General features: G+C 49.5%; 1 protein-coding gene across 1 annotated transcript in view; it reads left to right on the top strand.

Annotated features, from left to right (window-relative positions):
- The first annotated feature begins 10,916 nt into the window (after positions 1 to 10,916).
- Positions 10,917 to 26,493, top strand: part of Ebf2 (EBF transcription factor 2) — a 197,303-nt gene continuing 181,726 nt past the window's right edge. Inside the window, exons 1-6 of the mRNA XM_006994153.3 lie at positions 10,917 to 11,598; positions 13,922 to 14,078; positions 15,145 to 15,208; positions 15,488 to 15,543; positions 15,988 to 16,061; positions 22,730 to 22,798. Of these exons, the coding sequence (XP_006994215.3) occupies positions 11,468 to 11,598; positions 13,922 to 14,078; positions 15,145 to 15,208; positions 15,488 to 15,543; positions 15,988 to 16,061; positions 22,730 to 22,798 (551 nt within the window). The 5' untranslated portion in view covers positions 10,917 to 11,467. The remainder of the gene's footprint in view (positions 11,599 to 13,921; positions 14,079 to 15,144; positions 15,209 to 15,487; positions 15,544 to 15,987; positions 16,062 to 22,729; positions 22,799 to 26,493) is intronic.

The following is a 26,493-nucleotide window of genomic DNA, read 5'->3' on the forward strand; positions in this document are numbered from 1 at the left end:
GTGGGTCTTCCTTTCTCAATTAACCTAATCCAGATAGTCTCTTACAGACATGCTCAGAGTCTTGTATCCATAGTGATTCTAAGGTTCGTCAAGTTGAATCAAGATTCACCACCTCTGATGGCTATTCTTGGTTGTCAACTTGACTACATCTGGAATGAATTGCAGCTCAGAAATGGAGGGCGCACCTGTGACAGTTTTTGTTTGGTTTAAAGTGGTAAATCCATTTCTAGTCTGGACCTTTGAGGCAGGAAGACACACACCTTTGATCTGGATCTTGAGGTGGGCAGATACTTGACTTTAATCTGGGCCATACCTTCTGCTGGCAGTCTATATAAAGACCTGGAAGAAGGAAGCTTTTGCTCTTTGCCTGCTTGCCCTCACCTTGCTAGCAAGTCCATTCCTTCACTGGCATTAGAACCTACTTCTTCAGGATTCCACCGTATACTAAAGACATCCAGTCTTGCGACTTTCTGTTTACAGAAACTCATTGTTGGATTAGCTAGACTGCAAGTCATTCCAAAAATCCCATAAGTCATTCCAGCAATTCCCCATATATATATTCATTCTGTAAGTTCTGTTATTCTAGAGAACCTTGACTAAAACACTATTACAAGGTACAAATCATTAAAAATGCTTATTATCTACTTCTTTCACGGCCACATCTCTTGTAGTAGAATATGTACTGGATGTGTTTGCCTTTCCTTTCCTGCAATCACTGACCCAGACCCTTGGATAATTGCACTTGGCCAATACTGAAGGAAAAGAAAGCTACTTGGTACAACATATTAAATGCAAAATTGTGGGTGGGCTTTGAAAATGTATAGCCTTGTCCCACCTTCTGCTCACTGTGCTTTTCATGTGCTTTTGAAATATGATCAGCCAGCCTCCCAGACGCTTGCTGCTAGGGCCTCGCATAGTCCAGAATAGCCTCAAACTCACCATGTAGCTGAGAATGACCTTGAACTGCCCGGGTTATGCCTCTTTCTCTCATGTGCTGGGATTACAGGTATGAGTGACCAAACTCAGTGTACGTATGCTAGAGAGAGATTTAACTCAGGGTGTCCTGCATGCCAGACAAGCCCTCTACCAGCTGAGCTGTACCTCTGACGGTCACCTGTTTTTGTTTGTTGATATCCCTCCACAGCCTTTCAATGCCTTTCACTGTCTCAGACTGAGTTTGCCAACCAATCCAGACATATCACTTTTCATCCCGTGGCTCCTCCCTTTCTTTCTCCTTTCTCACTTCCTTTAGGTAGAGGGAAGTCTCACCCACCCCACTTTCCCAAGGACAATTCAATTTTGCTCCTCTCAAATCTGGTGACCCATCTGCAATATCCCTTTCTTTTCGTTCTCAAAAGCATCTTGATTTAGACCTTAAATTCTGTGATCATTTTACTAATCCATCTTCTCTCAATCATGTTCACATTCTTTACACTTGTAGCATTTTTTTACTAGGGGTCTGGAACACAAAATTGAATGAGATTCCAATCCTCTGACCCCATGCTCCAAATTCCTATTGAAATTGAAAAGGAATATTCTAATAATAAACATTATTCCTGGAAACTAGAGAAAGGTACCATTCTCCTACAATAAAACTCAAGGAATTTCTTTAAGATATATTGCAGGTGCAGATGGGTTGAGGGAAGGGTCTTCCTAGACAGGTGTTTCCTTGGCATTTATTTTACTTTTTTTTTTCAGATGAAAAGCTACCCTGGGACTAGTGCAAGTCACCCATGAGCATGGAGTAGCTCAGAGTAAGTGGGACTGGGGGTAACGGGGTAGTGGTCAGCTATCAGTTGGCTTGGGTGTGAGCCAAACACTGGGCGCAAGCTGTTCTCAGAGTGGAGCACTGGGATAAGTGTCTGTTTGAGGGATGCCAACACAGAATCAGAACACAGGGGCCTGAGTAGAGAGTGGGCACTCTCCTTCACATTTGCCCATCATAAGCATAAACTTGAAGGCGGTAAGTTCTAGTGCTCTAATTCTGCTGACTTTAGCTCTGGATCTTTCGTTGTCTTTATAATCCACTGTAGCTTGAAGCTAAAAAAGCAAAACATACAGTGTTTCCTTTTAAAAATACAATATTTTATATTAATTCTTTTGTAAGAAATTCTTACGATATACTTTGATCATATTTACCTACCACTTTTCTCCCTAACTTTTCCCAGATCTACCCTTTCCCAACCTTGTGTCCTCTTTTAACAATTGTATTACTATTATTGTTATTGTTGTTTTGTTTTTCAAGACAGGGTTTCTCTGTGTAGCCCTGGCTGTCCTGGAACTCACTCTGTAGACCAGGCTGGCCTCGAACTCACAGAGATCCACTTCCTGAGTGCTGGGACTAAAGGTGTGGGACACCACTGCCTGGCTCTATTATTATTTTTAATAGCCTATGAAACCAAATTTATGCTGCCCACATATTCATGGGTATGGAGCCATCCACTAGAGCCTATTTGATCCACAAGGGGCCACATCCTTCAAAAACCTGACTCTGCCTTCACCAGAAATCACCAACTATCAATACCCAATCCATTGGGGAATGGGGGATTGTGACTCCCTCCCTCGTTCTGTGCTAGACTGTTGATTGGCTTGATCTTGTGCAGGTCTTGTTCAGGCAACCACAGCTGCTGTGAGCTCATGATCTGTAATGAAAAAAGTCATTCAAAATACAAAGAGAGAGAGAAAGAGAGAGAGAGAGAGAGAGAGAGAGAGAGAGAGAGAGAGAGAACCCGAGTTAATCATACTATCAAATAAATACACAATTTAGGAAACATTCCATGCCATATGTGAAAGTCTTGTTTACCTGAAGAAAATACAGAAGGGCTGCAGAGCTGACTCAGCAGTTAAGAGCACTGAGTGTTCTTGCAGAGGACCTTGATTCAGTTACTAGCAGCATCATACATAGTGACTCACAACCATCTGTAACTCTAGTTCCATGGGGTCTTGTGCCCCCCTGGGACACTAGGCATGTGGGCACAGGCCTATCTAGGCAGGCAGGCAAAGTACCCGTGCACATAAAGGACATTTGAAGAATGCATGCACTCCGATTTTGCTATTGGCTTCTAGGATGTAGGTATGCATTTGTTTGTTTTTTGTTTACTTATTTAATTTCACGTGTACATGTGTTTGCGTGCATGACTTTATGTACACCGTATGTGTGTAGGAGCGGGGGAGGAGGGAGGTCAGAAGAGGGGCTATCACTCCCTGGAACAGTAGTTGCCCTGTGGGTGCTAAGAACGGAAGGAGGAGCCTCTGTCAGAGCAGTCAGTGCTCTGCACAGCTCAGCCAGCACTCCACTCTGGCTTCAAGGACTTTACCTTTTTGTTTTGTGTTGTTTTGTTTTTCTAGAGATGGTTTCTCTGTGTAGCCCTGGCTGTCCTGGAACTCACTCTGTAGACCAGGCTGGCCTACAACTCAGAGATCCACCCACCTCTGTCTCCCAAGTGCTAGGATTTAAGACATGCCTCCCTACACCCAGCCCAAGGACTTTACCTTCAGGAAAGAATCATGGGTCTGTAGAAAAGTAAGACTACTGAGATGTTCCTCACAACACTGTTTATCATGGAGAATTAGAAACAAAGTAAATGTTCAATAACACATTGATTAGACAGTTTGTGGAACCTATAAGGAGATGACATGGCAGAGCTAAATGTTATTGCAGAAAATATTTAATAGTGTTAGAAACCATGCTTTATTAAACAAGCTAAAAGTTTACAATTCAGTGTGTAACTTATGCTTCCATTCATAATTAGTAGCATGATACAGAAAAGACAGACACAGGGTGGGAGAGATGGCTCAGTGGTTAAGAGCACTGGCTGCCCTCCCAGGGGACCCAGGGGACTCAATCCCCAGCACCCACATGGCAGCTCACAGCCACCTGTAACTCCAGTTCCAGGGGACCCAGCATCCTCTGTGGGCTTCCCCAGGCACAGACACACACGCGGTGCACAGAAAACATGCAGGCAAAAACACACACACACAAAATTTTTAAAAGAATGACTGGGACAAACGTGCTCAAATGTCAGCGGTAGTTGTAAGTGGTTATTCATTTGTTTTGCTACCTTCCTTTATGTATTTCTGCAGTAGTAAAAGGGAAGTTTTGAAAACTTTAATTTGAAAATCCTATCCCTCAATTCCCACATTCCTGCCTGCCTCCAATCTCACTCTGCTTAGGGTTTCAAGCCTTTCCCGTGTTCTCCGCAGCCTCATTTAACATGGATCTAGAAAGCGCTGTTGCTTCCGGGAGCTCATTTCTCAGGAGACTCAGCCTTGGGTAGCTTCAGGAGAGCCGCACCTAGTCCCCCCCCCCCCCCCCCCCGACCTCTGCAAGAGCCGCTAACTGACTGGCATTTGTCACCAACTTCCGGCCCCAGAACCGAAGGGCCATCCAGAGCCCCTCGCTGGTTCCTGCAATTCCCCAGGGAACTATCACCCTCCTCCCTAGGCGACCATCAGGGGCCGCAGAGGTCCCCTGCTCCGGGTCTGCTTGTGGCTTGCCTTCGGTGACTGGATTGTGCCGCAGCAAAAGCTGCGCGTTCCCTCCCTGGGAGACGTTACCACTTGGGCCTTCGGGCACCTGTGGGTACGGAACTGGCTCCCAAGCACTTTCCTGGATAGAATTCCATGTTTAAGACAATTACAGAGTCCACTGCGAGAACCCGCGCCCAGACCAGCGTGCAGGGGAGTAAGGCAGGTCTGGGATTGGGCGGGGGCAACACGGGGGCGGGAGACTCGGGGACTGTGCCCTGAGCAAATATTGAACTCACATGCAGCATACACGTGCAGATGGGAGCGGGAGAGAAGCATTTATTAAATACCTACTACGTGCAGGATGCTTTCCAGGCTATTTTCTCCCTATAAAGAAAATGAAGCTCTGGGGGAACTCACACGCCCATTTTGCTCTAAGTTCAGACTCAGAGGAGTTAGATCACATGCTAGTTCCTAACCAGAGACGACAAAGCTCGGCCTAGGGACGACTGAAGCAATCTGCCTATTCCCACCCTCCACCACCCCCCTCCCCCGCCCCCAACCCCCGGGGTTTAGTCCTGAGCTGAACGCCAGAGCAGGAGGTGAGTTTTTCAGCCAGTAGTCCAGCGCCCCCTATGAGGCTTGGTGCGCATTGCCCTAAACACAGGTCCAGGAGTTTCTCCAGCCCGGGACCTTCCCAACTTAGTGAACTCCTAGCCTTGTCTAGGCTCCTTTAGATCAGCATAAATCCAATTGTGTTGCCTCTGCTGAGAGACTGGGTCCAAGCCGCCCAGACTAGGGAACGATTTGTTTTCTCAGTTACTTCTGAAGTTTATGCGAGTGAGTCTTGAACCTAACTTCTCCGAAGCGGGAGGAGGACCCGGGTCCTGGAAGGTGCTGGGCCTTGGACAGAATTTGGGAAGACTCCATCCACCCTCAGAGGTCCAGTTCACAACTCGAAGCCACACATTTAGCTCAAGAGCCTTTTCTTGATTTGCATTTCTACTACGGAGGTGTGTGGCGTGGGCGGAGGTGTCAGTGTGCGAGTGTGCTTGAAAGGGGAGATCGCTGGTGCCAGCTGGATTGAAATTCGAACTGGTGTGATATTTGTAGCTGCCTCCCTAAACACACACACACACACACACACACACACACACACACACACACACACACACACACACACCCTTACTTGGAGAATGACTTGGGAAGGTAAGTGTATCATGGAGAAGAAAGTTGGATCAGGAAGCCAAGAGTGAGTTCTTTTTGGAGGGGAGGGCTAGTGAGTGCTTTCTGTCACCCCCTACGGGTTCAGAGGCAGGACTCCCCGGGGGGCGGACTCCCCGCACTGAGCACTGAGTGCGCGCCGCCGTGCCCGGCGGAAGAGCGTACCAAGTGTGTACGTGAGTATACGTGTGAAATGTGGCGGCGCCGGCCGCGGCGGAGTGTGCGTTCGGCAAAAATATGAATAATCAACACATCGCTCACACCTCCGCCGGGAGCGGGAAGGGAGCTGGGAGGTCCCGCGGGCTTTCCCCTGCCTGCTGGCGGCGGCGGGGGTTGGGGGGTGGCGGGGGGACCACCAGGAAAAAGGGGGGGTATTTCAGAGTGACTCTTTGCTTATCTCAAATGAGCTGAGAAACTAGGAGGGGGGAGAAGCACGTTGGGAGACTCACATTTAACTCCCCCCACCCCAGGCCTTCTACTGCCTATGCTGTTTGGAAATGGAAGACCAATGAGGGGTTTGTTTTCTGCTTATCAGCGGAGCTGTCTGTCACTGGCCATGCCCCAAGCTCCTTTTGCTCCCCTGCGAGGTGGGAGCACCCCCCCCCCCACTGAAACAGTTGTTGTCAAGCTGAGTGGTGGAATGCGCGGGTAGTAGTGCCTGGCACCCCACAACTTCTTGGTAAACGTCCCGCCTTTGTGCGATTGCCCCTTCCTGATCCTGGAGCCCCGTGTACAGTCGGGACAGTCTGCACGACCTTCGTGCATAGGTTCTTGGAAGTGGCTGAAACCAAACCAGTTTACTCAAGCATGGGCCCGAGGGAGGGTCTTGTCTAGCCCAGACACAAGCTCTGGAGACGGTGGGTCCCAGCGTTGAAGTAGAAGTCGCCGGTCCACCTGTGTCCTGTCGCAGACCTTAGCCATTCCCGCGCTGTCCACGGGTCCAGCGCCCATGACATCAGGGTTCCAAACGCTGCTGTAGAGGTTGCTGCTGCTGGCACTGTCCCTCTTTACCTAGCCGAACTTTGGCTAGGCTCTGGCTCCCGGGCTTTTTGCGATCGCTCGGAATGAGTGAGTGGGAAGGAAGTGTTCTTTCTTAAGGGCGCTACCAAGGAGGAATGAGGGTAGTAGGGATGGGAGAGGAATATGAAACTGAGAGGCACTGTCTGGAGTTTCCACAAGTGTCAGGCTCTTTCAGTTCATTTTGGGTTAAATAGATCGCAGGGACCCAGTTGACTTGGGCACCACACCCGTGCACCTATAAAACTTTCTGCACGGTATCCTCGGTATTTCTGTATGCGGTCCGGCTTGACTCTGCTTCACCGCGTTAAAAAACAAAACAAAATCGAACCCTAGTCTGACTGAACTGTCCTTAAAGGAAATTTCTTGGTGTGTACGTGTGAGATAGCTATCATGAAGTCATAAATGGAGTAATTTCTTTGCTCTCCGCTCTCTGCGGAATTTGTTCTTACTACTTATGTACTGTACAAATATAGTTTCTGGAAGAAAAAAATGTTCAGCTTGCAATATGGTGTGGGAATTAATGAAGTCAGTTTTGGTGTCCAGCCTGCAATTTGGTGTGAGAGTCAATGAAGTTTAAAAAAAAAATCACTTATGAATTGTGGATTAAACACTCAGTAGGGCTCTGAGAAAGAGTAAAGTCATTTGTCGCTAGTTGGGCAAATAAATAAAAATTCCAGTTTAAGTAAAAAACAAAAACTGGCAAATGAAAAATGCTTGTCCAAAGACAGGCTATGGAGACCAAAGCTTTTTAATTTACACAGTCCATGCTAGCTGTCTCCGGTCCATCGAATTCCCCAGGAATGGTCCAGGTCTGTGCTTTGGTCGAAGTAGATGCAGACACAGAAGTGTGTGTGTGTGTGTGTGTGTGTGTGTGTGTGTGTGGTGTGAGTGTGTGTGGTGTGTGTGTGTGTGAGAGAGAGAGAGAGAGAGAGACAGAGAGAGAGAGACAGAGAGAGAGAGACAGAGAGAGAGAGATATCGTGGGGTGAGGGGTGTGTAATGACGCCTGATGGGCACACCTGAAACCTCTGTCGTAGAGAGAGGGCCCTGTCGCGCAGGATGCCAAGACTGGGCAGTATTGGACCAACCGGGCCTTAGAACCAATTCAGATACTGAACACACTGTCTTAAGCTGTAGGGGAAATCCAAGCCTGGAGTCTGGTATTTTAGAAGGGTGAACAAAGGCCGTGACGAGGTATGAGCTGGAATGCCCAAACCACCTCCCCAGTTTATGTGACTAGGTGGTCGTGAGTACTAGTAATACTATGAGTTCTGGATTTTTCTCGAGGATGGAAAGAGACTAGCCAATCTTGGGCGGAGGAAGGCTTGGTACCTTGCGTGGTCCAGCTCCTGGGGCCGGCGGGGCGGGGGGGGGGGGGCGCGGGCGAGGAGAAGAGTCGCAGCTCCTCCACCTGGGTCCGGAGCAGCTCCGCGCAGGGGTTTGTGTTACAAGTTCCTAAAGAAGGGCTATTCTCAACCAGCCGGAGGCTAAGGAGGTGTGTAACCCTCTAGGCGCCACGACTGCTGCGTGTCGCAGCCACAAGCACTTTGGCAAGGGTGGTCAGTTCTGCGGTCACCCCTCCCCAAGACCTCCACAAACATAATCAAAGCCAAGGCGGTTGGCAGAAAGGCGCCCAGCTCGCACGAGACTCGCAACTCAGGGCACAAGGCCGACTGCTCCTCTGCACTCGGCCTGGAGCTCCATCTCCACCTAGAAGGAACTTCTGAATTCTGCTAGCCACCCGGGGGACCTCGAGGGGCCGGCCCGCAGGTTGTCCCCAGTGACCAGAGGGGCCGCGGGAAAGGCTCCCTCAGCGCAGCTGCCGACTAAGAGCTAGAAGTCCCACTGGCTCAAAGATCTAGAGGCCAGACCATCTTCCAGCAGGGCACCACACCACCACCCTGACCTTGTCGCCGGGGAGGTGGGACGCCACCGACGAGGGCATGATTTGGAGAAGGCGGCGGGGAGCTGGGAGAAAGGAACAATTCTTTCGCTTCCTGAGGGGTATAATTTGGGTGGCAGCTGTTACTTGGTGAAAAAAGAGGCGTCAGCGACCTTGGCTCTGCCCTTTAACCCTGAGCCTCTGCCGGCCCACGGTCCGGGCTAGCCCGGAGCCCATTGCCGCCCCGCAGCCGCTCGAGGCCCTCTGGGCATCTTCCTCGAGCACTTTCGAGGTGTAGCTGATCAAAGTCTCCTTGGGGAGATTAAAACAAAACAAAAGCCATCCGTTTCACCCACACGTCAGAGGGGCTCACTGGCTGGTCCACACTGTCCACCGAGGAACCCGAGGCCTTGCCCAGCTGGTAACAGGGCCGGGACAAGAAAGAGAAGGGGAAGGCATTGCCTACATTCTGTAGATTTATTTAAACAAAAAACAACAAAAACGAGCAGGCCAGGTTTGAAGACTCTGGGTGATTTTCCTGGGGTCTCGCAGTTATCTGTAAAGTCTTCGTATAACAGAGAATCGTGGAGCTGAAAGCGCAGTAGTAGGACGTGAAGGTCACCAGGTTCTCCCCAACCTCCCTCTTCTTTTCTTGGACCACTGACTTATGTAACTCAGCCATTCCATTTTCTTACACTCAGCTGCACCACAAGCCACTCACCCCTCCTCCCTCTTAAGCCTCCCAGGAAGGCCAAGCTAGAGGCCTGGAGTTGGGGTACAGCACGAACGCGACTCCAGCCTCCTTTTCCCCAAACCACCACATCAGTATGTAAAAAGAGGACTCGCGCTCGCCCCCCCGCCCCCCGCCCCCAAGCCAGTCTCGGCCGTAGACCAAGAGCGGAGCCGGTGGAGCACCAGCCCGCCTGCGCAGCTTGCAGTCGCAGTTTGCCCCCGAGGTGAAGTGACGCGCACAGGTCCCTTTCTATGGCGAGTCGCCGCCGTCTCCGAAAGAGCCAGCAAGCTTCCCGTTCGTTTTCTTGAAAACGTGCACCCCAGGCACTGTGTCCTCTAGCGGCTAACTCTCGCAGTTCATCTGTGAGCGCTCACCTACACCTAGGGGGTCCGGTCAGGACTCAGCTGACACTCAAACCTGAGCCCTGAGTGGGGAGGGAAGTCTCCCGAATGTAATGAGGCTGGGAGGCTCGGGTGCAGTCGCTCGAACCGCGGCGCAGCTGATTGTCTCCTGCACGGCAGATGGTCTTTGAGCACAGATTTGCATTCATTGTCTTCAAATCTGTTTTCGCGCTGGCGTTCTAGATTTCAACAGCAGATCTACGCGCAGATCAGAATACAAAAAGAGAAGCAAGAAAATAACACCCAGCCAGGAGGATTTTTTTTTTTTTTTAATAGGCACCTCGAGCCGTCTAGGGTTTCAGCTGTTTTGTGGAGCTGCCGCCGCTTCCCGGCCCCCAACCCTGGCGACCACAGCGCTCGGCGGACAAAGTTTCCCGGACTCCTTCGTAGCCGCCTCGTGTCTCCTCCGCAGGGTTCCCCGGGCTTCAGGGATTGGGGAGGGAGATACAAGGGAGGTTCTCCAAACTGCATCCCACAGTTCTCAGCCTGCCAAGCTGTCAGCAACCTCTCCCATCTGCAAAGGTGCGTGCTCCCGCCCTCCCGGGACTGTTTTCCTTAGCTCCCCCACCATTTCCCTCGGCATTATATTTATTTAAACTGCACTTGAGTCTCCCTCGTCCACATTTCGCTCTCGCCTTCCTTCATCTCTCCTTTTAACACTTGTAGCCCTCACACGAAATGAGTCACCTTGGAACTCTATGAGACTTGGGAGACCGGCTCAGGAAGATGGATGCCCCGGGGCGGGGGAGTGTTTGCATAAAACACGAGTACAGGTGGTCACGCTTTCTGCTTGCTGCCAAGCAGGCACACAAGGTCCAAACCCCGGGAATGAATCAGCTGGGTGCCCCCCGGCAGGCGACAAAAACCTGCATCTAGAGGCAAATCCGCTCAGGCTTCCTGCTCCCGCGATCAGACAAGAGCCATCGTGTTCCTAACGCTCAGAGTCCGGCTACTCTGCTTCAGGGCAGGACTTGAGGGGGGGCCCTTCCCACACAGGCCAAACACTCGGGGTTCTGGCCCAGACTCGGCGCCTGCAGCTTGCAGCGGTCGCCTTTCACCTCCCGGACTTCGGGCCACGCCGAGCTTGGCGAACGCCGCGGGAGGACGTCCGCCCGGCTTGCCCAGAGCCGGCCAATCCCGGGCGTCCATGCAAATGAGGCTCCTTATCGGGGCTCGGCTCCGCCTCCCGCGGCCCCGGTTGTAGTAACCATTCATGGGGCCCGCGCGCCGCTGCAGCCCGGCTCCGCGGCGCTCTCAGCCACCGCCTCCTCCCGGCTCCGGGTCTTCCCCTTCCTCTTACAACTGATCCTGTTGGGGATTTTTTTTTTTTTCTATCTTGGAACGGTGGGGAGGAGCAGGGAGGGGGGACCAGGAGGAAGGGGAGCGAGCAGGCAGCTATCTATCTCCTCCTGTTTTTTCCCCAGAACAGGTGATGCTTCTAAATTGTGACCACTTTCTGGAGAACGCTCTGCAACTGGAAGGATGCGGGCGACCTAGGGTGCTGGAAGCCCCGAGGCGCCAGATCTGAAGCCACCGAGGATAAAAACCCAAACTTTGACTGCATTGTGCGTGGAGGGAAGAGCTGGTTATTTCTTTCCAAGAGGGCCCCAAACTTCGTCACTTGCCCCCTTTCTCGGGATTGCTTCGGAGAACACCGTTTGCTGGCAGCGTCGGAAAGCCCGGGCGGTGTTGTCGTAAAGTCATTTTTTTTAAGGCGACAGTAGAGGATCAGACTTTTTAAATGTTTGGGATTCAAGATACGCTAGGAAGAGGACCAGCTCTGAAAGAAAAGTCGCTGGGCGCCGAGATGGATTCGGTCAGGTCTTGGGTCCGGAACGTCGGCGTGGTGGACGCCAATGTCGCCGCTCAGAGGTAATGAGGCTGGAGCCGTGGTGTCTCTGGTTGTGTCTGTCTCTCCGTGTGCCACTCGCCCCTTCTCCTTGTGTGTCTCTCTGTCCCTGTCTGTCCTTCCAGGCCGTGCGCATTGGGGCTCTCCCGGGGGCGGGCAGGTCGCTGCGGCCAAGGGGAATCCTCCTGCAGCCAACACTGGAGTTTCTGAACTACCGAGGTCATAGGTGTTTCTCCGTCACTCCTTCCCACACAGTCCATTCTTTGGGGGGGAGAAATATTTTGAAGTAGCATTAAAGCTCCATGCTTCAGCGTTTACTCATGGACTCCAGAGGAGCGGAGCGTGAGGACCCGAGCTAGCTGCAGCCAGCACAGCAGCGGAGCCGGTTGCCGGGTCACTGCGAGGTTTCTCCGCGCCGCCGCCTGCGAGCGCTTTTCCTCCAGCATCTTTCAGGATAGTTCTCGAGACTCGGGGAGCCCAGCCGCCAGATGGTGGCGGCGGCGAGGGGATCCGGGAAGGCCTGAGCGACTGCAGGGGAAGGCAAAGCGGCCGGGAGCTCTGGGAAAGGGGACAGGCAAGCCGGTCCTGGGTCGGAGAGAGTGGGCCAGACCAACCGAGGCGGCCGAGAAATTAAAGAGGAAGGACCGGAGCACAGGAGAAGTCGCGGGAGAGGAGGAAACGGAGATCCGTCGCCTGAGCCGAAGAGAAGATCAGCCTCCGATTTTGCGGGTTCCTCGAGTTGATTTTTGTTTCCGAATCTTCCACGTGTGTGGATGGTAAAGTCTTGTCCAGGGTTCCATCCCACGAAGACACTCTAGTCCCCCTTCTCACCATGGCTTCTGAATTGGGATTCGTGGCCTTCGTGTCCAGGTCTTCGAGAGGCAGCCCCCTTACTCTCTCCGAGAGCCTACAAACTTCTTCTCCGACTGCTGTCTCTCCCTCCGCTCTCCGCGCCAACCTCCTTAAATCTGGACTGCACGCCGGGGAATGACCCCCTTTCCAGACAGGCCACATCTCCAGGTGTCCCGGCTAGAGCGAACTGGCTGCCACCCTTGAAGGAGCGGAAGCAAAGGCCGCATGCCGGGTGACTGAAGCGGCGGCTGCGGTACCCGACTGCCACCCCTCCGGAGTCGGGATGCTCAGTTGTCTCAGAAGAAGCAGATGGTACTTGGCGGCGGCGGCTCCCAACAGCGGTCTGAGGACTCGCCCGCGGCGGCAAGCCGAGGGAACCAAGGCAGTTCGGCAGATCCGCACCGTGACCCATCTCCTAGCCAGGCTTAAGGACATCGTCCTTCCTCCCGTCTTCCCGTCCGAAATAAAATGCACTTTGTTAAAGTTTGAACAGGCAGTCAGAATTGGGGGTGGTGAGCTAGCAAAAAAAAAAAAAAATGTACACCTTTCAAAGAAGTGCCCGTGCCCATGCCCAACACAAGCATCCAGAAGACCTTAGGGTCACCAGGCTGCCCTTGACATCTGTCAGGTCGCCGGCGCCGCCAGATTTTTCAGTTAAATGTGGGTGGCACTTACGGAGACAGGTATACAAGGAGGTCCTGTGTACATGTTCGAGGCTCTGGAGGGCTCCGGGTCCAGCTTTACAGAGTCAGGGAAGTGGAGAAAACGCTTGAATGGCGGATCACCTGTGTCTCTTAACGTTTTTGGCTTCTCTACGTGGAGCAGCTCTGGGGGGCGAAGGTCCTCAAGTAGCGCGCGGGTTCGACCCTGGCCCGCTTTCCCCAGCGATGACTGTGGGGATTTTGCAGTGATGCTGTCCTGGATGCAAATTTCGGTAGAGCAAGCCAAACCGTGGGTGAGGCCCTGAGGACCAAGATTTGGGCTCCAGGCTTCCCATCTTTTTAGGCTGTGTCACAGGTCTGGGAACTCATTAGACAGGAATTAAAGGGGTCACTTGCTCAGATGCAAAAGAATCTCATCCCCCCCACCTAAAGCTGTGGTCACAGCTTTGGGGATTGGCAGTAGGCTGAAGGAAAGATGCAGCAAGGCAGGCGTCTGCGGTTTAGAAGCGCTTTTCGGGACTTCAGCTGGAAGTCCTTGGTCTTTTGCTTCCACTAAAAGCCCGACTTAGGCGCCCGGTGACGGGATTCTGGGCGGCTGTACAACTAACTGGATGATGGTAGTAAGTTGCCCATTGCAACTCCTCTAAGGGAGTGCGCTTCTTAATCGGAGGGACACGGTCAAGGACCTGAAGGTTTCAGAAGGTCTTGGGGCCTGGGTTGTAGACCTCTTTTCCCCTCTGCCACGCGGTTTGGGCACGTTAGTAACTGCCTAACACTCTGTCTTTCTCTCTTTCCCCGTCATCCTGTCTCCCTCCCATCTCTTCCCTTGCAGCGGAGTGGCCCTGTCCCGGGCCCACTTTGAAAAGCAACCTCCCTCTAACTTGAGGAAATCCAACTTCTTTCATTTTGTCCTGGCGCTCTACGACAGGCAGGGACAGCCGGTGGAGATCGAGCGCACGGCTTTCGTGGACTTCGTGGAGAACGACAAAGTAAGCAGACCCCTGGTGCCCCCGCCCCCTCCCCGGCCTAACAACTCCCTCCTTGCAAAGCACTAAGGATTCCATCTGTCACTTGCGACACTTTCCCGCTCGCATCATCAGGGATGATAAATTGAGGCTTCTCACCCTCAGCCTCTAACTCAGTAGATTTCCCCCCACCAACCTCCGCTGGTTCCTACTCCGAATCTGGCGCTCACGGCAGTGCCCAGCGCCTAACCTTGGGGTCAGTAGTAGCGCGACAGGCCACCGACTGACCTCGGAGAAAAAGTTCTTTAGACCGTTGTTTAAAAGTATAACCAACTCTGCCGCTGTCAGTGTCCAGGTTATTTATTTATTTATTTTATTATTTTCACCTGGCAGCGGCGGCGACAAGGGCCAGGGGTGCAGGTAGGTCAATTCAATATTTTGTGGGAACTGCGGCCAGCCTTCCCAGGCTCCATTTCTTTCTGGAAACACTTGACTACCCGAACGACGTAGTGTCTCCCTTGAACTCAAACCCTGATTTGAGGGCTGGATCTGGTCTGAAATGAAGAATTGTTTACCTAAACCAATATATGCCCAACAGCTGTGACTGGGCTCCAGCCTCCTCAGCTGGGCAAAGGGAACCCCGGGGTAGCCAGTTGCCAATGTCCCTGAGCCCTGGGCCTGGTCATTTCCGTTTTGCAGAACTAACGTTGCCCTTCTAAAAGACAGGCGGGTTCACTTTTTTTTTTTTCTTCCCTCCAGAGAGAAGCCCAGGGGCTTGCTAAGGACAGAAGGATTGGGTGGGGACTGTTTAAAGAGAGCCTTGGTGTGGGTGTCTGGTCATCACGGCCGGAGGCAGGGGTGCACTTATGAGGACATTGTTTAAGAGGGAGAGACCAGGGCTGGTGAAGGTCAAGTGGCTGCAATCCTTGACAAATTTCCCAAGGTGGCCAATGGCGGCAGGAGCCGCTCCTTGCCCTTTGACCCGGGGCTGGACGGGGGTTGGGTAGTTCAAGGCCTGCTTCTTTCATTTGGGATGGGGGCGGGGGAGTGTACCAAAAAGCACAAGAATGAAGGGTTTCTGTATTTTTAGGAGCAAGGCAATGAGAAGACCAACAACGGTACCCATTACAAGTTACAGCTCCTGTACAGCAACGGTAAGTGACTTCCTTACCAGGCACTCAGTCAACAAGCAGCCAGGTGGTAGCGGCTATCTACCGCCTACTGTACCCCGGGAGATACCAGACTAGCGAGGGCAGGGCTTGGGTGCGGATGTCGATTGAGCGCTGCCCCCCTCCAGGTCAGTTCCATCAAGGGGTCTGTGGCCTGATGGACTGACTTGCTGGATCAGACTCCAGGGCTGGGAAGGGATTGGGGTAGGAGAGTGGTCCTGATATTCGCGCCCACACACCACCGGCCTCTCTCCTCCCCTGCAGGTGTCCGCACAGAACAGGACCTCTACGTCAGGCTCATCGACTCAGTCACTAAGCAGGTGAGCCCTGGAGGCAGGTTGCCTTTGGTTCCCTGCTCCCCGCGGGTAGTCTGTGACTTCTGCCTCTAGCAGGATTTACAGTGCGGGATTCACACTTCCCTTCACCTCAAGTCCACACTGGGAAACAAAACAAAACAAAAATAAAAACAGGAAACCCCCACTCCCCCATTGCTCTGTTTTCAATGCTATGGGAGAATGCTGGGGTTTGGGGGTGGTGTTAAATAAAGGGCTGAAGACAGCAAACGATTACTGAAGGTTCAGTTTACTGGGGTATTCCTCTTTGCGAAGAACAAACTTCTATGCTAACCAGGCGACGGCTCTGGTTCTGTGCTGGGGGTGGGGGCGGGAGTGTCTCCTAACTGGCAGTGAGAGGGAACTGATTTTTGCACTTGTTCTAAAGTCCTTTTTTTGCCTCCACTCTGTCCATGCCTTCCTTTCCGACAGCCCATAGCCTATGAGGGACAGAATAAGAATCCAGAAATGTGCCGAGTTCTGTTGACACATGAGGTGATGTGCAGGTAAGAGCTGCCTACCCCCCCCTCCCCCAGCTTGGCTAGAAAGTTGGGAGCTCCTGGGGCTGCTTTACCAAAGGCACCTGGTTGATGTGTCCCTGGCTGGACCCCTCTTAAAGAATGCTCCTTGTCTTTAAGGCTGTTGTTTTGGAGCATAGCCCTTTGGACTGGGAAAGGTATTCCAGAAGATGGATTCCATTCCCCTGGCTTCCCAGGGTTTCTTCCTCGAGGTGGGAAATCTCAGCCGCTGCCTAGGCATCAGGCCTGGCTCGGGGGTTGAAGCTGGGATGAAGGGTTCCCCCAGACTCTCTGCTTGCTCAGGGTAGATTTCCAAGAGGTGCCACTTGTGGAGTTAGCCGATGAGCCCTAAACCCTGGCGTGATTCAGTCAAGGCAAGGCACCGCCAGAGGGCTGAGAGGCCAGGTCCTAAGTCCTTCCTGGAGATGCCTGGGCTTTTTATCCCCTGCTGGTAAAGTTGCTTCTCCCATGACTGCGAGATTTCCCAACAGTGCTATTTCTTCTGTCAAAAAGAAATCATAGGGCAGAAAAATCAGTTGCGTGGGGTCACCAGTGGGTGCAAAGACAGCGAGAAGCCTGTTCTTGGGACATCTGAAGTCCCAGGAAAGATGGAGTCAGAGCATCACACTGTGAAAAGTACAGTCTCCTGGAGTTCTTGGCTTTCCGGCCTGCCCTCAGGGCCCAGTGCATTCTATTTTGAGCTCTACATATTGCCCTCTTTCTCCTACTTACACAGAAGAAAATTGGTGGCGATGGTGTGTGTGTGTGTGTGTGGAATTCATCCTTACATTCTATCTTTCAAATAATGTTTTTGGAGTGCTCAGTGCAGGCTGTCTAGTGGTCAGGGTGTTAATGAGCCTTCCATAAACGGGAAAGGACGTACAAAGGAGACTCTGGGAAGAAGTCCTTTCAGTATAGAATTTAAAGGCTGTTTTGTGCACACATCTCCCTGTCTCCAAAGCCTGAGTGGAGGGCAAGAGCCTCTGTTCTTCTTCCAGCTCTGCTCTCAGTTCCGTTCCTGGTTCCTGACTTTGGTGGATAATTGCAGGCCATCTGATTTAGTGGGGACTGCTCCTTAGGAAGCTCTCTAAAGCCCTTCTTGCCCCCCTAATCCAGCCAGTTAGAAATCATAACAATCAGACATGCTTGTTTAGGTTGTGGCCAAGTATTAGAAAAGCAAATTCACCAAGAGGCAAAGTTGAGGCCTGGCCATGGCCTCAACAGAAGGGCACTGAGGTGCCACAGCCTGGTCAATGGGGAGATACTTCATTACTTCAGAGCTCTTGACAGGTCTGGTCAGAAGGAAAACACTGTCCCTCCACAACGTACTTGCCTGTAATCCCTAGACTACACAGTCACAGTGCTTTGATTTGGTTGACTAGTCAAAAGGAGGTCTCTTCTTGTTCTGTGCTTCTAAGTATCATTGTTTGGAGAGACAATCCTAAAAGAATAGAAAGGCCCCAAGTAGCCCATTGTCTAATGAATTCTCCTTATCACTTTAAATAATAGTCACACACCCCATGCAGCCATATAGTTAAGGATGACATTTTTATTTTTTTCAGCCTAATCAAATCCTCCTCATTTTATGCTGTTTAAATAGCAGCATCAATTTTTAAAGCCTCTAGTTTAGTCTGCATTAGTAACACAATATAAAAATTTAATGTACTGTAACTTCTCTGCAGTGGAGAGCGGGGAAGATACACTCTGACTTTCTTTCCAAACTAGATTTTCAAACAAATATTAATATGGGCGAATAAACAATCTGTTGGATGGGTTACTGTCTGCAGTGTGTGTGTTTGTGTGTTTGTGTGTGTGTGTGTGTGTGTGTGTGTGTGTGTGTGTGTTGGGAGATGAGCGATAGGTGAGTCCATAGATAGGCAGAGGGGAGCTTCTCACTAGTCAAAGGGACTGATTCTCCTGCAGGGGACCCGTTCCTTGTTCATTTGAACAGTCAGTTACAGCTGTCAGTGACAGGGCATGAATGGGGTGCCCAGCTCTTCAGTGACTAATTAGTACACATACTTTTATTGCAGGGTCTTGCCTGGCATACCTGGGTACTTCCGGGAATGGTTTGCTATTCTGTATTCATTGGTAAAAGGTTCATTAACTAACTGGTCTTTGGCTTTGGCGGTAGTGGTGGTGGTGTTTGTGTGTGTGTGTGAGAGAGGCATGCGTGATGCATGTGTGTGTGTGTGTGAGTGTGTGACAAAACAAAGGGACAAAATTCATCTCTTTAGGAATAACTTTTTCTGTCTTCCCCAGTGGTCTCTGCTCTTCCCTGCCTTAGTTCATTTCGCCAATTATTAGCAAGGAGATATCTAGGTGTTATGTTGCTGCCAGCCACCCCTGTGCCCTCAATGCTCAGAGGGTTAAAAGATATTATAATTTGAACAGAAGTCGTCTCGAGGCCTACAGCTGGCTAATAACAGAGTTGTATTGAGCATGAGCAAAGCCCACAGCTGTGACTTTTCGCCACAAGGCGCAGGCTAGACAGGGCCCTAATCAGATGGGCCAGCCGGGCAGTGGGGCCAGTGTCTTTATCGGCCAGATGGCGTGAATTTGGACACTTTTGTTATGCAATTGCAGGGAGGAGTTGGGGAGAAGAAAACAAAACAAAAGCCACCATGCTGTGAGCTTATTTGAGTTTGAAATTAGAGACAGATTTTTTGAAAGTTGAGGGTTGAATTTTAAAAACGAGTTTGCAAAGGAAAAAGGACACATTAGCTGATCTTGGGCTGGAGTTTGGCTGACTAGACACCCACCCTCTGACTGAGACCAGGGCGTTTTTTTTCTTCCCCAGCCATCTTTTCATCTTTCTTTCTTTCATTTTCCTCCTTTCCTGAAAAAAAAAATTTCAGGTAAGATTCAGGACTGTGATAAAAATTTCTCAGGCCCAACCTCTCAGGCCCAGCTCGCCTTACTTTTTCCTTTTCCTCCTTCAAAGATTTCATGGGAAGGAGAGGCCTGTGAGCAACTTGAGAGTGTTTCGAGCAGAAGGCACCCCAAATAAATTGAAGACTAAACTAACCCGGGGTCAGAGACACAGCTTTCACTTTCACACATTGAGAAAAAAGAAACACGCCCCCCACCCCCACCCCAACCCTTAGGGAAGCTTTAACTTATCGAAGTTCAGTCTTCTCTTTAGTTATCTATTTATTAATTTATCTTTTTCATATTTTATAGTCATTGTTAGTTCAAAACAAAACATAAACATCTCTTCTCAGGAACTTCAGGCTGAGAGACCTTCCCATTGGAGTAAGAGCTCTAAGAGCCTTTGTACTAAAATGGGCGAATCTGAAGCCGGTCATTCAGGCCTTGTCTAGAGAGGAAAGAAAACCAGATCATGTCACCTGAGTGATTCAGGGACCCAGTTCCTGAGTGTCAGCTACCCACAGTGTTGGTGAACTGTGGTTCTACGTGTCCTGGGTTCACTGCTTCCTTGATCCTTGATTGTCAGGCACTCTAAGACTGACGAAAGCTTAAGAATCAAACACAATTAGAACATATTAATGAGAACTTTCTTTAAACACGCACACGCACACGCACACACCACACACGAAAGGAATTTATTTCAACTGAGAGCCCCAGAGAAATTTTAAGGAACATTCAATTGGGGCAATACAACCACTTGTTATTATGTTTATATTTTTACTATTGAAGTTCAGCAGGCCCAGTGAATGTCGGTATCTTTTCTCTGCTATGTGTTAACATTAAGAGGTGCTATTCCTGTTAGAAATAGAGGACTAGCCCTCTAGTTTCTCTGCATTTTTTTTCTCTGTAGACCATTTCCTCCTCTCCATGGCCTCCCTCACATTGTACCACCCTGGCACAAAGCTTACTTTTTGGGGGAGGGGCAATTTTTTTTTTCTTTTACTACAGCGGAAATCCCTGTGGAAAGCAGCTGAATTCAGCTGAGCAATTTTGCAAACTTACAGGCCTCTTCAGAATCATCCCCCCCCCCCAAACTAAACAGATCGGCACATTCTGAGGGCATATGTGATTGTAATTAAATTGTACTGGTGCTGCACACATATTTGGGGCGAGGCCGACAAGCTGGTGATGTTAGGAGAGTCTAGCTTTGGAGGTTTTTAGGTAGGTGGTGTATGTGGGGCTTTTGAAACTGTGGAGCTGTGCGAAGTTGTTTTGCCTGACCAGCTAATGTTAACACATTGGCAGAAAGAATACTCCCACCTATGGAAAAGGTGGGAGCCAGAAACAGGGTGGGTAGGGAGTTGTGGGGAACATAAGGGCTTTGGGAGGCTGGCTAGGACTTTTTATTGGTGTTAATCTTGGGATGAATTGAAATTTTAAAAGTTAAGATCTAATATAACTTCAAAGGTCAAATATTATTTCAGAAAGTCCCAGTGGCAAAGACTGGCATTCAGGAAAGTTGAGACAATTTTTAATATTTACTAATTTGATACATGTCTTAGCGCTGCATTGTGCCCATTTGAGGAGCAGGCATTAATGTCTCTCAAGGGCCTTTTGCACTCTGAGGGTACGGTTGCCCACTGATTAATCTGTATATCTCTGGTAAGAGAGATACATTGCAAAAGTTTAAAAATGTTCATTAAAAAAAAAGGGGGTGGCTGGAGAGATGGCTCATCAGTTAAGAACACTGGCTGCTCTTGAAGAGGACCCAGGTTCAGTTACTAGAGCCCATGTAACAGCTCAGAATCACTGATAACTTCAGTTCAGGGGATCCAACGAACACCCTCTTCTGCTCTCTGTAAGCACTAGGCATGCATATGGTACACATACATACATACATGCAGGCAAAACACTCATACACATAAAGCAGAGTAAATAAAATATTAAAAAAAAAGTCTTACTGAGCATAACAGCAAGAAATCCACTAATACAGCATTAACCTCAGCACTTGGGAGGCAGAGGCAGTCCCACCTGTTAGTTTGAAGCTAGCCTGGTCTACAGAGTGAGTTCCAGGGCAGCCAGGGCTACACAGAGAAACCCTGTCTCAGAAAAAAACAAAACAAAACAAATTCTTTTTTGCCCATGTTTTGCCTGTACATATGTCTGCCTACAAAAGCATGCCTGGTGCCCCAGGTGGCTGTAGCAGGGCATTGATCCCCTGGATCTGAAGTTACAGACGTTGTGAGTCACTACGAGGTACTGGGAATTGAACATGGGCCCTCTAGAAGAGCAGTCAGGGCTTTGAACTGCTGAGCCGTCTTTTCAGCCCCTACCTTTGTGTTCAATTCTGTGGAGGATCAGAAGGTGAATGGGCTGCACAGTGTCCCTGAGCAGATCCCTGACCCGGCTGGGGCACATTTTGAGATCCCTTGTTGCCACATGGGCTTCCTTCCCATTTCTCTTTGTACTATGATAAATTTGCAGGAATTCTCATTGCCTCCCCCTCATCAGCTGAACCCTAGAAGCCGTTCTAAAGATAACCAACCCAACCGCTTTCTGGAGAAGGGAAGCAAAACTCAGAGTGATTCAAGATAATGGACTGAGTTCCTGTAGTTAGTTAGTGATGGGTTCGACATCAGGCCTCTTATTCCTGGCCCAGCAGTTTCTCGGTGGCACTATCTTGGGTCTGAGCTGCAGAAGCGTCATGGCATGGCCCACTCACATGCAGATGGTTATTACAAACACGTGTTAGCTATCTCCAGCTGGTGGGGATGGTCATGATTTTCTTACGAGCTATGTCAAGGCTACAAGCTAAGTCAACCATACTTGATAGTGAGCATTGAGAGTCCCTTGTCTGACGAACAGCGGTTGGGGTTTGTGTACCATGTTGGCCTTCTCATGTTTGGCGGATGAGTTTGAACAGACACTTTTGGACCTGAGTGTTTGCTCTCAAGTCATTCGGAGCCTTTCCTCGTTGTTGTGATTGCTCTGGGGGCCTGGCCCCTCAGCACTTCTCTGTCTGTCTGTCTGTCTGTCTCCCAGGCCCCCTGTACTTTACAGGGAGAAGCCTTGGGAGGCAGAGACTTTAGGACTGGGACTTGATGCATTCAAGTCCTATTTCTGTTCTGACGAAAATTTCTAGCTACCTTTCTCCAACTTGGTGTTTCATTTCCTCTCGATTTTAAAATGTATAACATTCTTTTTTATGTACATTCATTTTTACAAAATGTATAAAATTTATTCATTTTAAAATGTATAAATTCTCATCTTCTTCCTTCATCTTTGGAAAATGACAACAATGAGTGGGTAATTAAGTGCTTGGAGAGGACATTGAGTTTTCCAGAGGAAGCTGGTAGGCCAATAAGGTTTACAATCACCCGAGCAGCTACTTCTGGTCTATTTTATACATTCTTGCATCCTTTCTTTCTTTAACTATTTATTGGGATACAAAGGCCTAAAATACACTTCCATAAAATCATCATGCATCAGCCTGGAAGTGACCTCGTAGACCTTAAAATCTAAACATCTGTGGTTAAGTTACAGATACGGCTCTCGGGAAAGCTGAGACCAGCCAGCTTCTAAGACAGAGAATCTGAATGAGTTTGGGGGCTCCAGATTTAGTTGTTGTTGTTCTAATAACCAGAACACTGCCACAGAGTTTGCTGTTGAGCAGTTTACGGTCGGGAGGCTACTTGGGGCATCTGGGAATGTTCTTATGCTGTGTGCTCACTGAACTTCTTCAGTCTGACACCGTCTCCTCGTTTTGCTTCCCTCTCCATCTGCAGTCGATGCTGCGAGAAGAAGAGCTGTGGGAACCGGAATGAGACCCCGTCGGACCCCGTCATCATCGACAGGTAGGGGGCATGCAGGGTCTGCTGTGCTGTTCAGTGTCTTTCCTTCGTGAATCTCAACTCTGGGGAGCGACCCTGGGGCCTTTGTGGTCATCTTGGCTTTCGTATTTTCTACAAGGCACGGAGCTCGGATAGCTAGGATGTAGACACCAGGATCTTCCTTTTAGTTTCCTTTATTCACTTTTTCCCTTTGATCTTTGGCGTTTAGGGCTGTGCTTTTGTTTTTGCAGCTCAGGTTGTGCTTACACTCGTGCCTTTCCGGCCTCAGCCTCCGCGGTGCTGGGGTGCAGGCTTGTGCTAGGACCTTCCTTCCATACAGCTCCAAATCACTGGCTGATTTATTTGCACCAACTTCAGTCTCATAAGGTGTGTGAATGACAAAAGAAGGTGAGGCCTTGGGCCTACCACTGCCCCTGTCTGGCAGGGTATGACCAAGGCCTTTCTCTGGAGGAGCCAGTACATACACCCCCATCTGAGTGTCATTGTTTTATTAACCATATTTGATGGCTGCTGCTGGGCTTGATGCCTGTCATCTCAGGTAACCACGTAGGGGCTCCTGACAAATTTGCTCTTACACCGAGAGTCCTTCCTGCCACACAGGACCACAGTCTGGGTTCTATGCTGTGTTCAGAGTGAGATAGATTCTCTGGGACAAGACGCTAATTCACTGAAATGCGATTTAGGCCTCCTCTGCTGTCTGTTTTTGTGATTGGAAACAGAACTTACAAACCAACGAAGAAATACCAAATTAACTTCCAGCAATCATGTAATTTTTTAAGAAACCCCATATTCCCATCCCTAATTTTTTCTCTTTCGTTAAAAAACGGGAAGAATTCCCTGTTGCTTCTTTCTCTGGGTTTTTGCGTTTCTAGCCAGGTCCTGAAATGGTTCAGAGAGACCTCGGTCTCTCCAAAGTTGTTATTCTAATATGCTAGTATATTCTCAGTGGGAAGGATGGAACCTCTGGCATTTTTCCCGGGAAAGTCAGCTTGCTTTCTGCATGGAGAGTATAACAGAGCCACAGAGATGGAGGAGGCTGGACTGGTGATCCCGTCCTAGCTCTTGACCTTGGTCAACGCACTCAGCATTACTGTTCATCCATGGTAAAGTGATGGCTGTCAGGGGATGCTGCCTCCTGCTGTAGGCTGCAGGAGATGATGGAGATGCTTGGAAGAGGGCAATGAACACATGGGAAGTGTTTGTTGGGTGTGTGTGATAACTTTGTCATTTAAGGGTTTATTATTATTATTATTTGAGTTTCTCTGGTATTTACAAAAGTACAAACTTAAATATATATCATTGGAAGGACTCTCCGGGGCCATTTATCTTCATTTTATAGAAAAAACAATTAACAACTCCGAAAACCAAACTGGAGCCCCAGAGTGGTGACGTGCTGTGCGCAGTTGGTGTGTCAGAGTTGGCACCAGGATATAGGGGATTCCACTGTTAGGCTCCTGCTTCTCTCAGGGCAACAGCTGCATTCTCCAGCATGTTCTCTGTTCTAAACAGTGCTCAGGGGCTGCTAATTACACAGAATGTCCTTTCTGTCCTACCCACAATGCCATTGGGATCCTCTGGGAACTGGAAGCACGTGCCAGTAGCCTGGATGCAAGTCTTGCCCTTTGGAGTGTGTACACAAGCTCACTGATCTTCATCTAGTCTTTGTGGCGTGGTATGGTGTGGGGTGTATGCGTGTGTGTGAGTGCATGTGTGTTCCTGTCTGTGAGTGTGCCACAGTGCTTGTGTGAACCTCCGATCGTGGTCTTTGATTTCCACCTTGTTCACGGTAGGGTCTGTTCTTATTCACTACTGTTTTCACTAGGCTGACTTGGGGGGCACTGGTATCACAGACGCTTGTGCTACTGAGTCTGGCTTTCATGTGGGTTTTAGGTATGCAAACTCAAGTTGTCAGATTTGTACTGCAAACACTCTCCCCACTTTACCCCGCCCTAACTTTAGTACCTCTTTCAGGAATTTACCCAGTTTCATGACTGTCCTATCTCTTCTTGGGATAAATAACCTGTAAGCTAGTTTTAGAAATGTTTGCAAACCTCTAAGCACTAACTGAGACCTGCGTCTTACAAGCACACATCCCAGTGACTCTGAGCTTGGCAGTGGCTCTTACCTTAAAAAGTTCCTTATGAAATCTACTCATCGATAAAGCCAAACTCACTCTCAGAAATACATGTTAAAAGCACCAAAGAAAGCAGTCTTTAAAAAAAAAAAAAAATCGTATGTTTCCGGCTGTGAGGATTTGTACACATGAGTGCAGTTCCCACAGAGGCCAGGAGAGGGCATTGGGGTGGCTAGACATGGATGCTGGGAACTGAAGTCTGGTGCTCTGTGAGACCCCTATGAATTCTTCACCACTGAGCCATCTCTGCAGCTCCCAGAATGCAATATTCTTGCCTCTGTGGAGACAAAGGATTTTCATATTAGGTGTCTTCATAGGTTGTGTTAGAATGCTTTAAATTCCTCTAAGATGGCAGACACTGCGTCCTTACATATCACGGAGTTTAATATGACAGTGGCATTTGTTTTAGCCATCATATAAACAGCCTGGTGAAGTTTCTGAGTCACCCGAAACATGTGTTACTTTCAAAACGTTGCACATGTACACATGGAAACACACAAGCAGAGCAGTGCTATAAACTGGTTACTGCCAGGTTTTGGGAGAACTGATTTTTATTATGTGTTTTTATTATGTATTTGTGCATCTTGCTTATTGTAAGGCTTTACCTTCCTCACCAGATCCTCATCTTCTTATTGCTCTCAAATACTTGTAGTTGTAACCTCATCGTCTTGCCTTCATTTTCAGAAGTGAGAAGATGTGTGGTCAGACTTCCATTTGTTGGGTGGGAAGGCAGAGCTTGTATTGTCTAGGGGTTTGGTGGACCGGTGTATATGGTCCTGGGGTTCAAGGTCTGCCAAGCTGAAGGTGTAGCATTCCCTTATCGAGCACCAAATGGGTGCAAAGTAGTTCATTTCAGATTTCCTCTGAATGAATGTAGAAATCTCTCCTTTGCCCTTGTTCCTATACAGCCAGCTAATTATCTCATCCCCTTCTCACCCAGCCTCGCCAGATGCAGTTAATTTACACCCTCTCTCCTTGAGTCTCCTCACACCATAGGCACACTCCCACTCCAGCTCAAGGGAAGACCATTCAGTCCCTTGGATTTGTGAATGTTCATGGAGGGAGAGGCACAAGCACGATTCTTCAACTTTTCACCCCTTCGCACTGATCCCTTTTGTTTTTTGCCTTATTGAACTCAAAACTGCAGGGAAAGATTATGAGTGCAGCCACGCTCCCTTCTTTCTGAATCAAAGAGAGATAACGGAATGGCAGGCAAAAAAAACAAAAACAAAAACAAAACAAAACAGTCATCTTAGATATGTCCTCGACATCATCAATGGCCAATTAGAGTCTTTGGTCAGGATGAGGCAAACAGCATTCCTCCATGACACCAGGGACTCCGGGCTGTAACAAAACAACCAGATTTCCCAAGGAGCCCTTGTGATCACATTTCAGCAGCTACTCAGTTTCCAACAGGCTGCTCCAAATTAGAAAAGTAGCATTTGCCATTGTGTGGCTCCTTAACTGACAGTTAGCTTTCATAGTAGGAGAGCCCTTACCGGGAATTTAGTTTCCCATTTCCAAAGACTTAGCCCCAAACTTGGAGTTGTGCCCGGCTAAATGG

This window comes from Peromyscus maniculatus, chromosome 9 (genome assembly GCF_049852395.1).
Source record: "Peromyscus maniculatus bairdii isolate BWxNUB_F1_BW_parent chromosome 9, HU_Pman_BW_mat_3.1, whole genome shotgun sequence".
Taxonomy (NCBI): domain Eukaryota; kingdom Metazoa; phylum Chordata; class Mammalia; order Rodentia; family Cricetidae; genus Peromyscus; species Peromyscus maniculatus.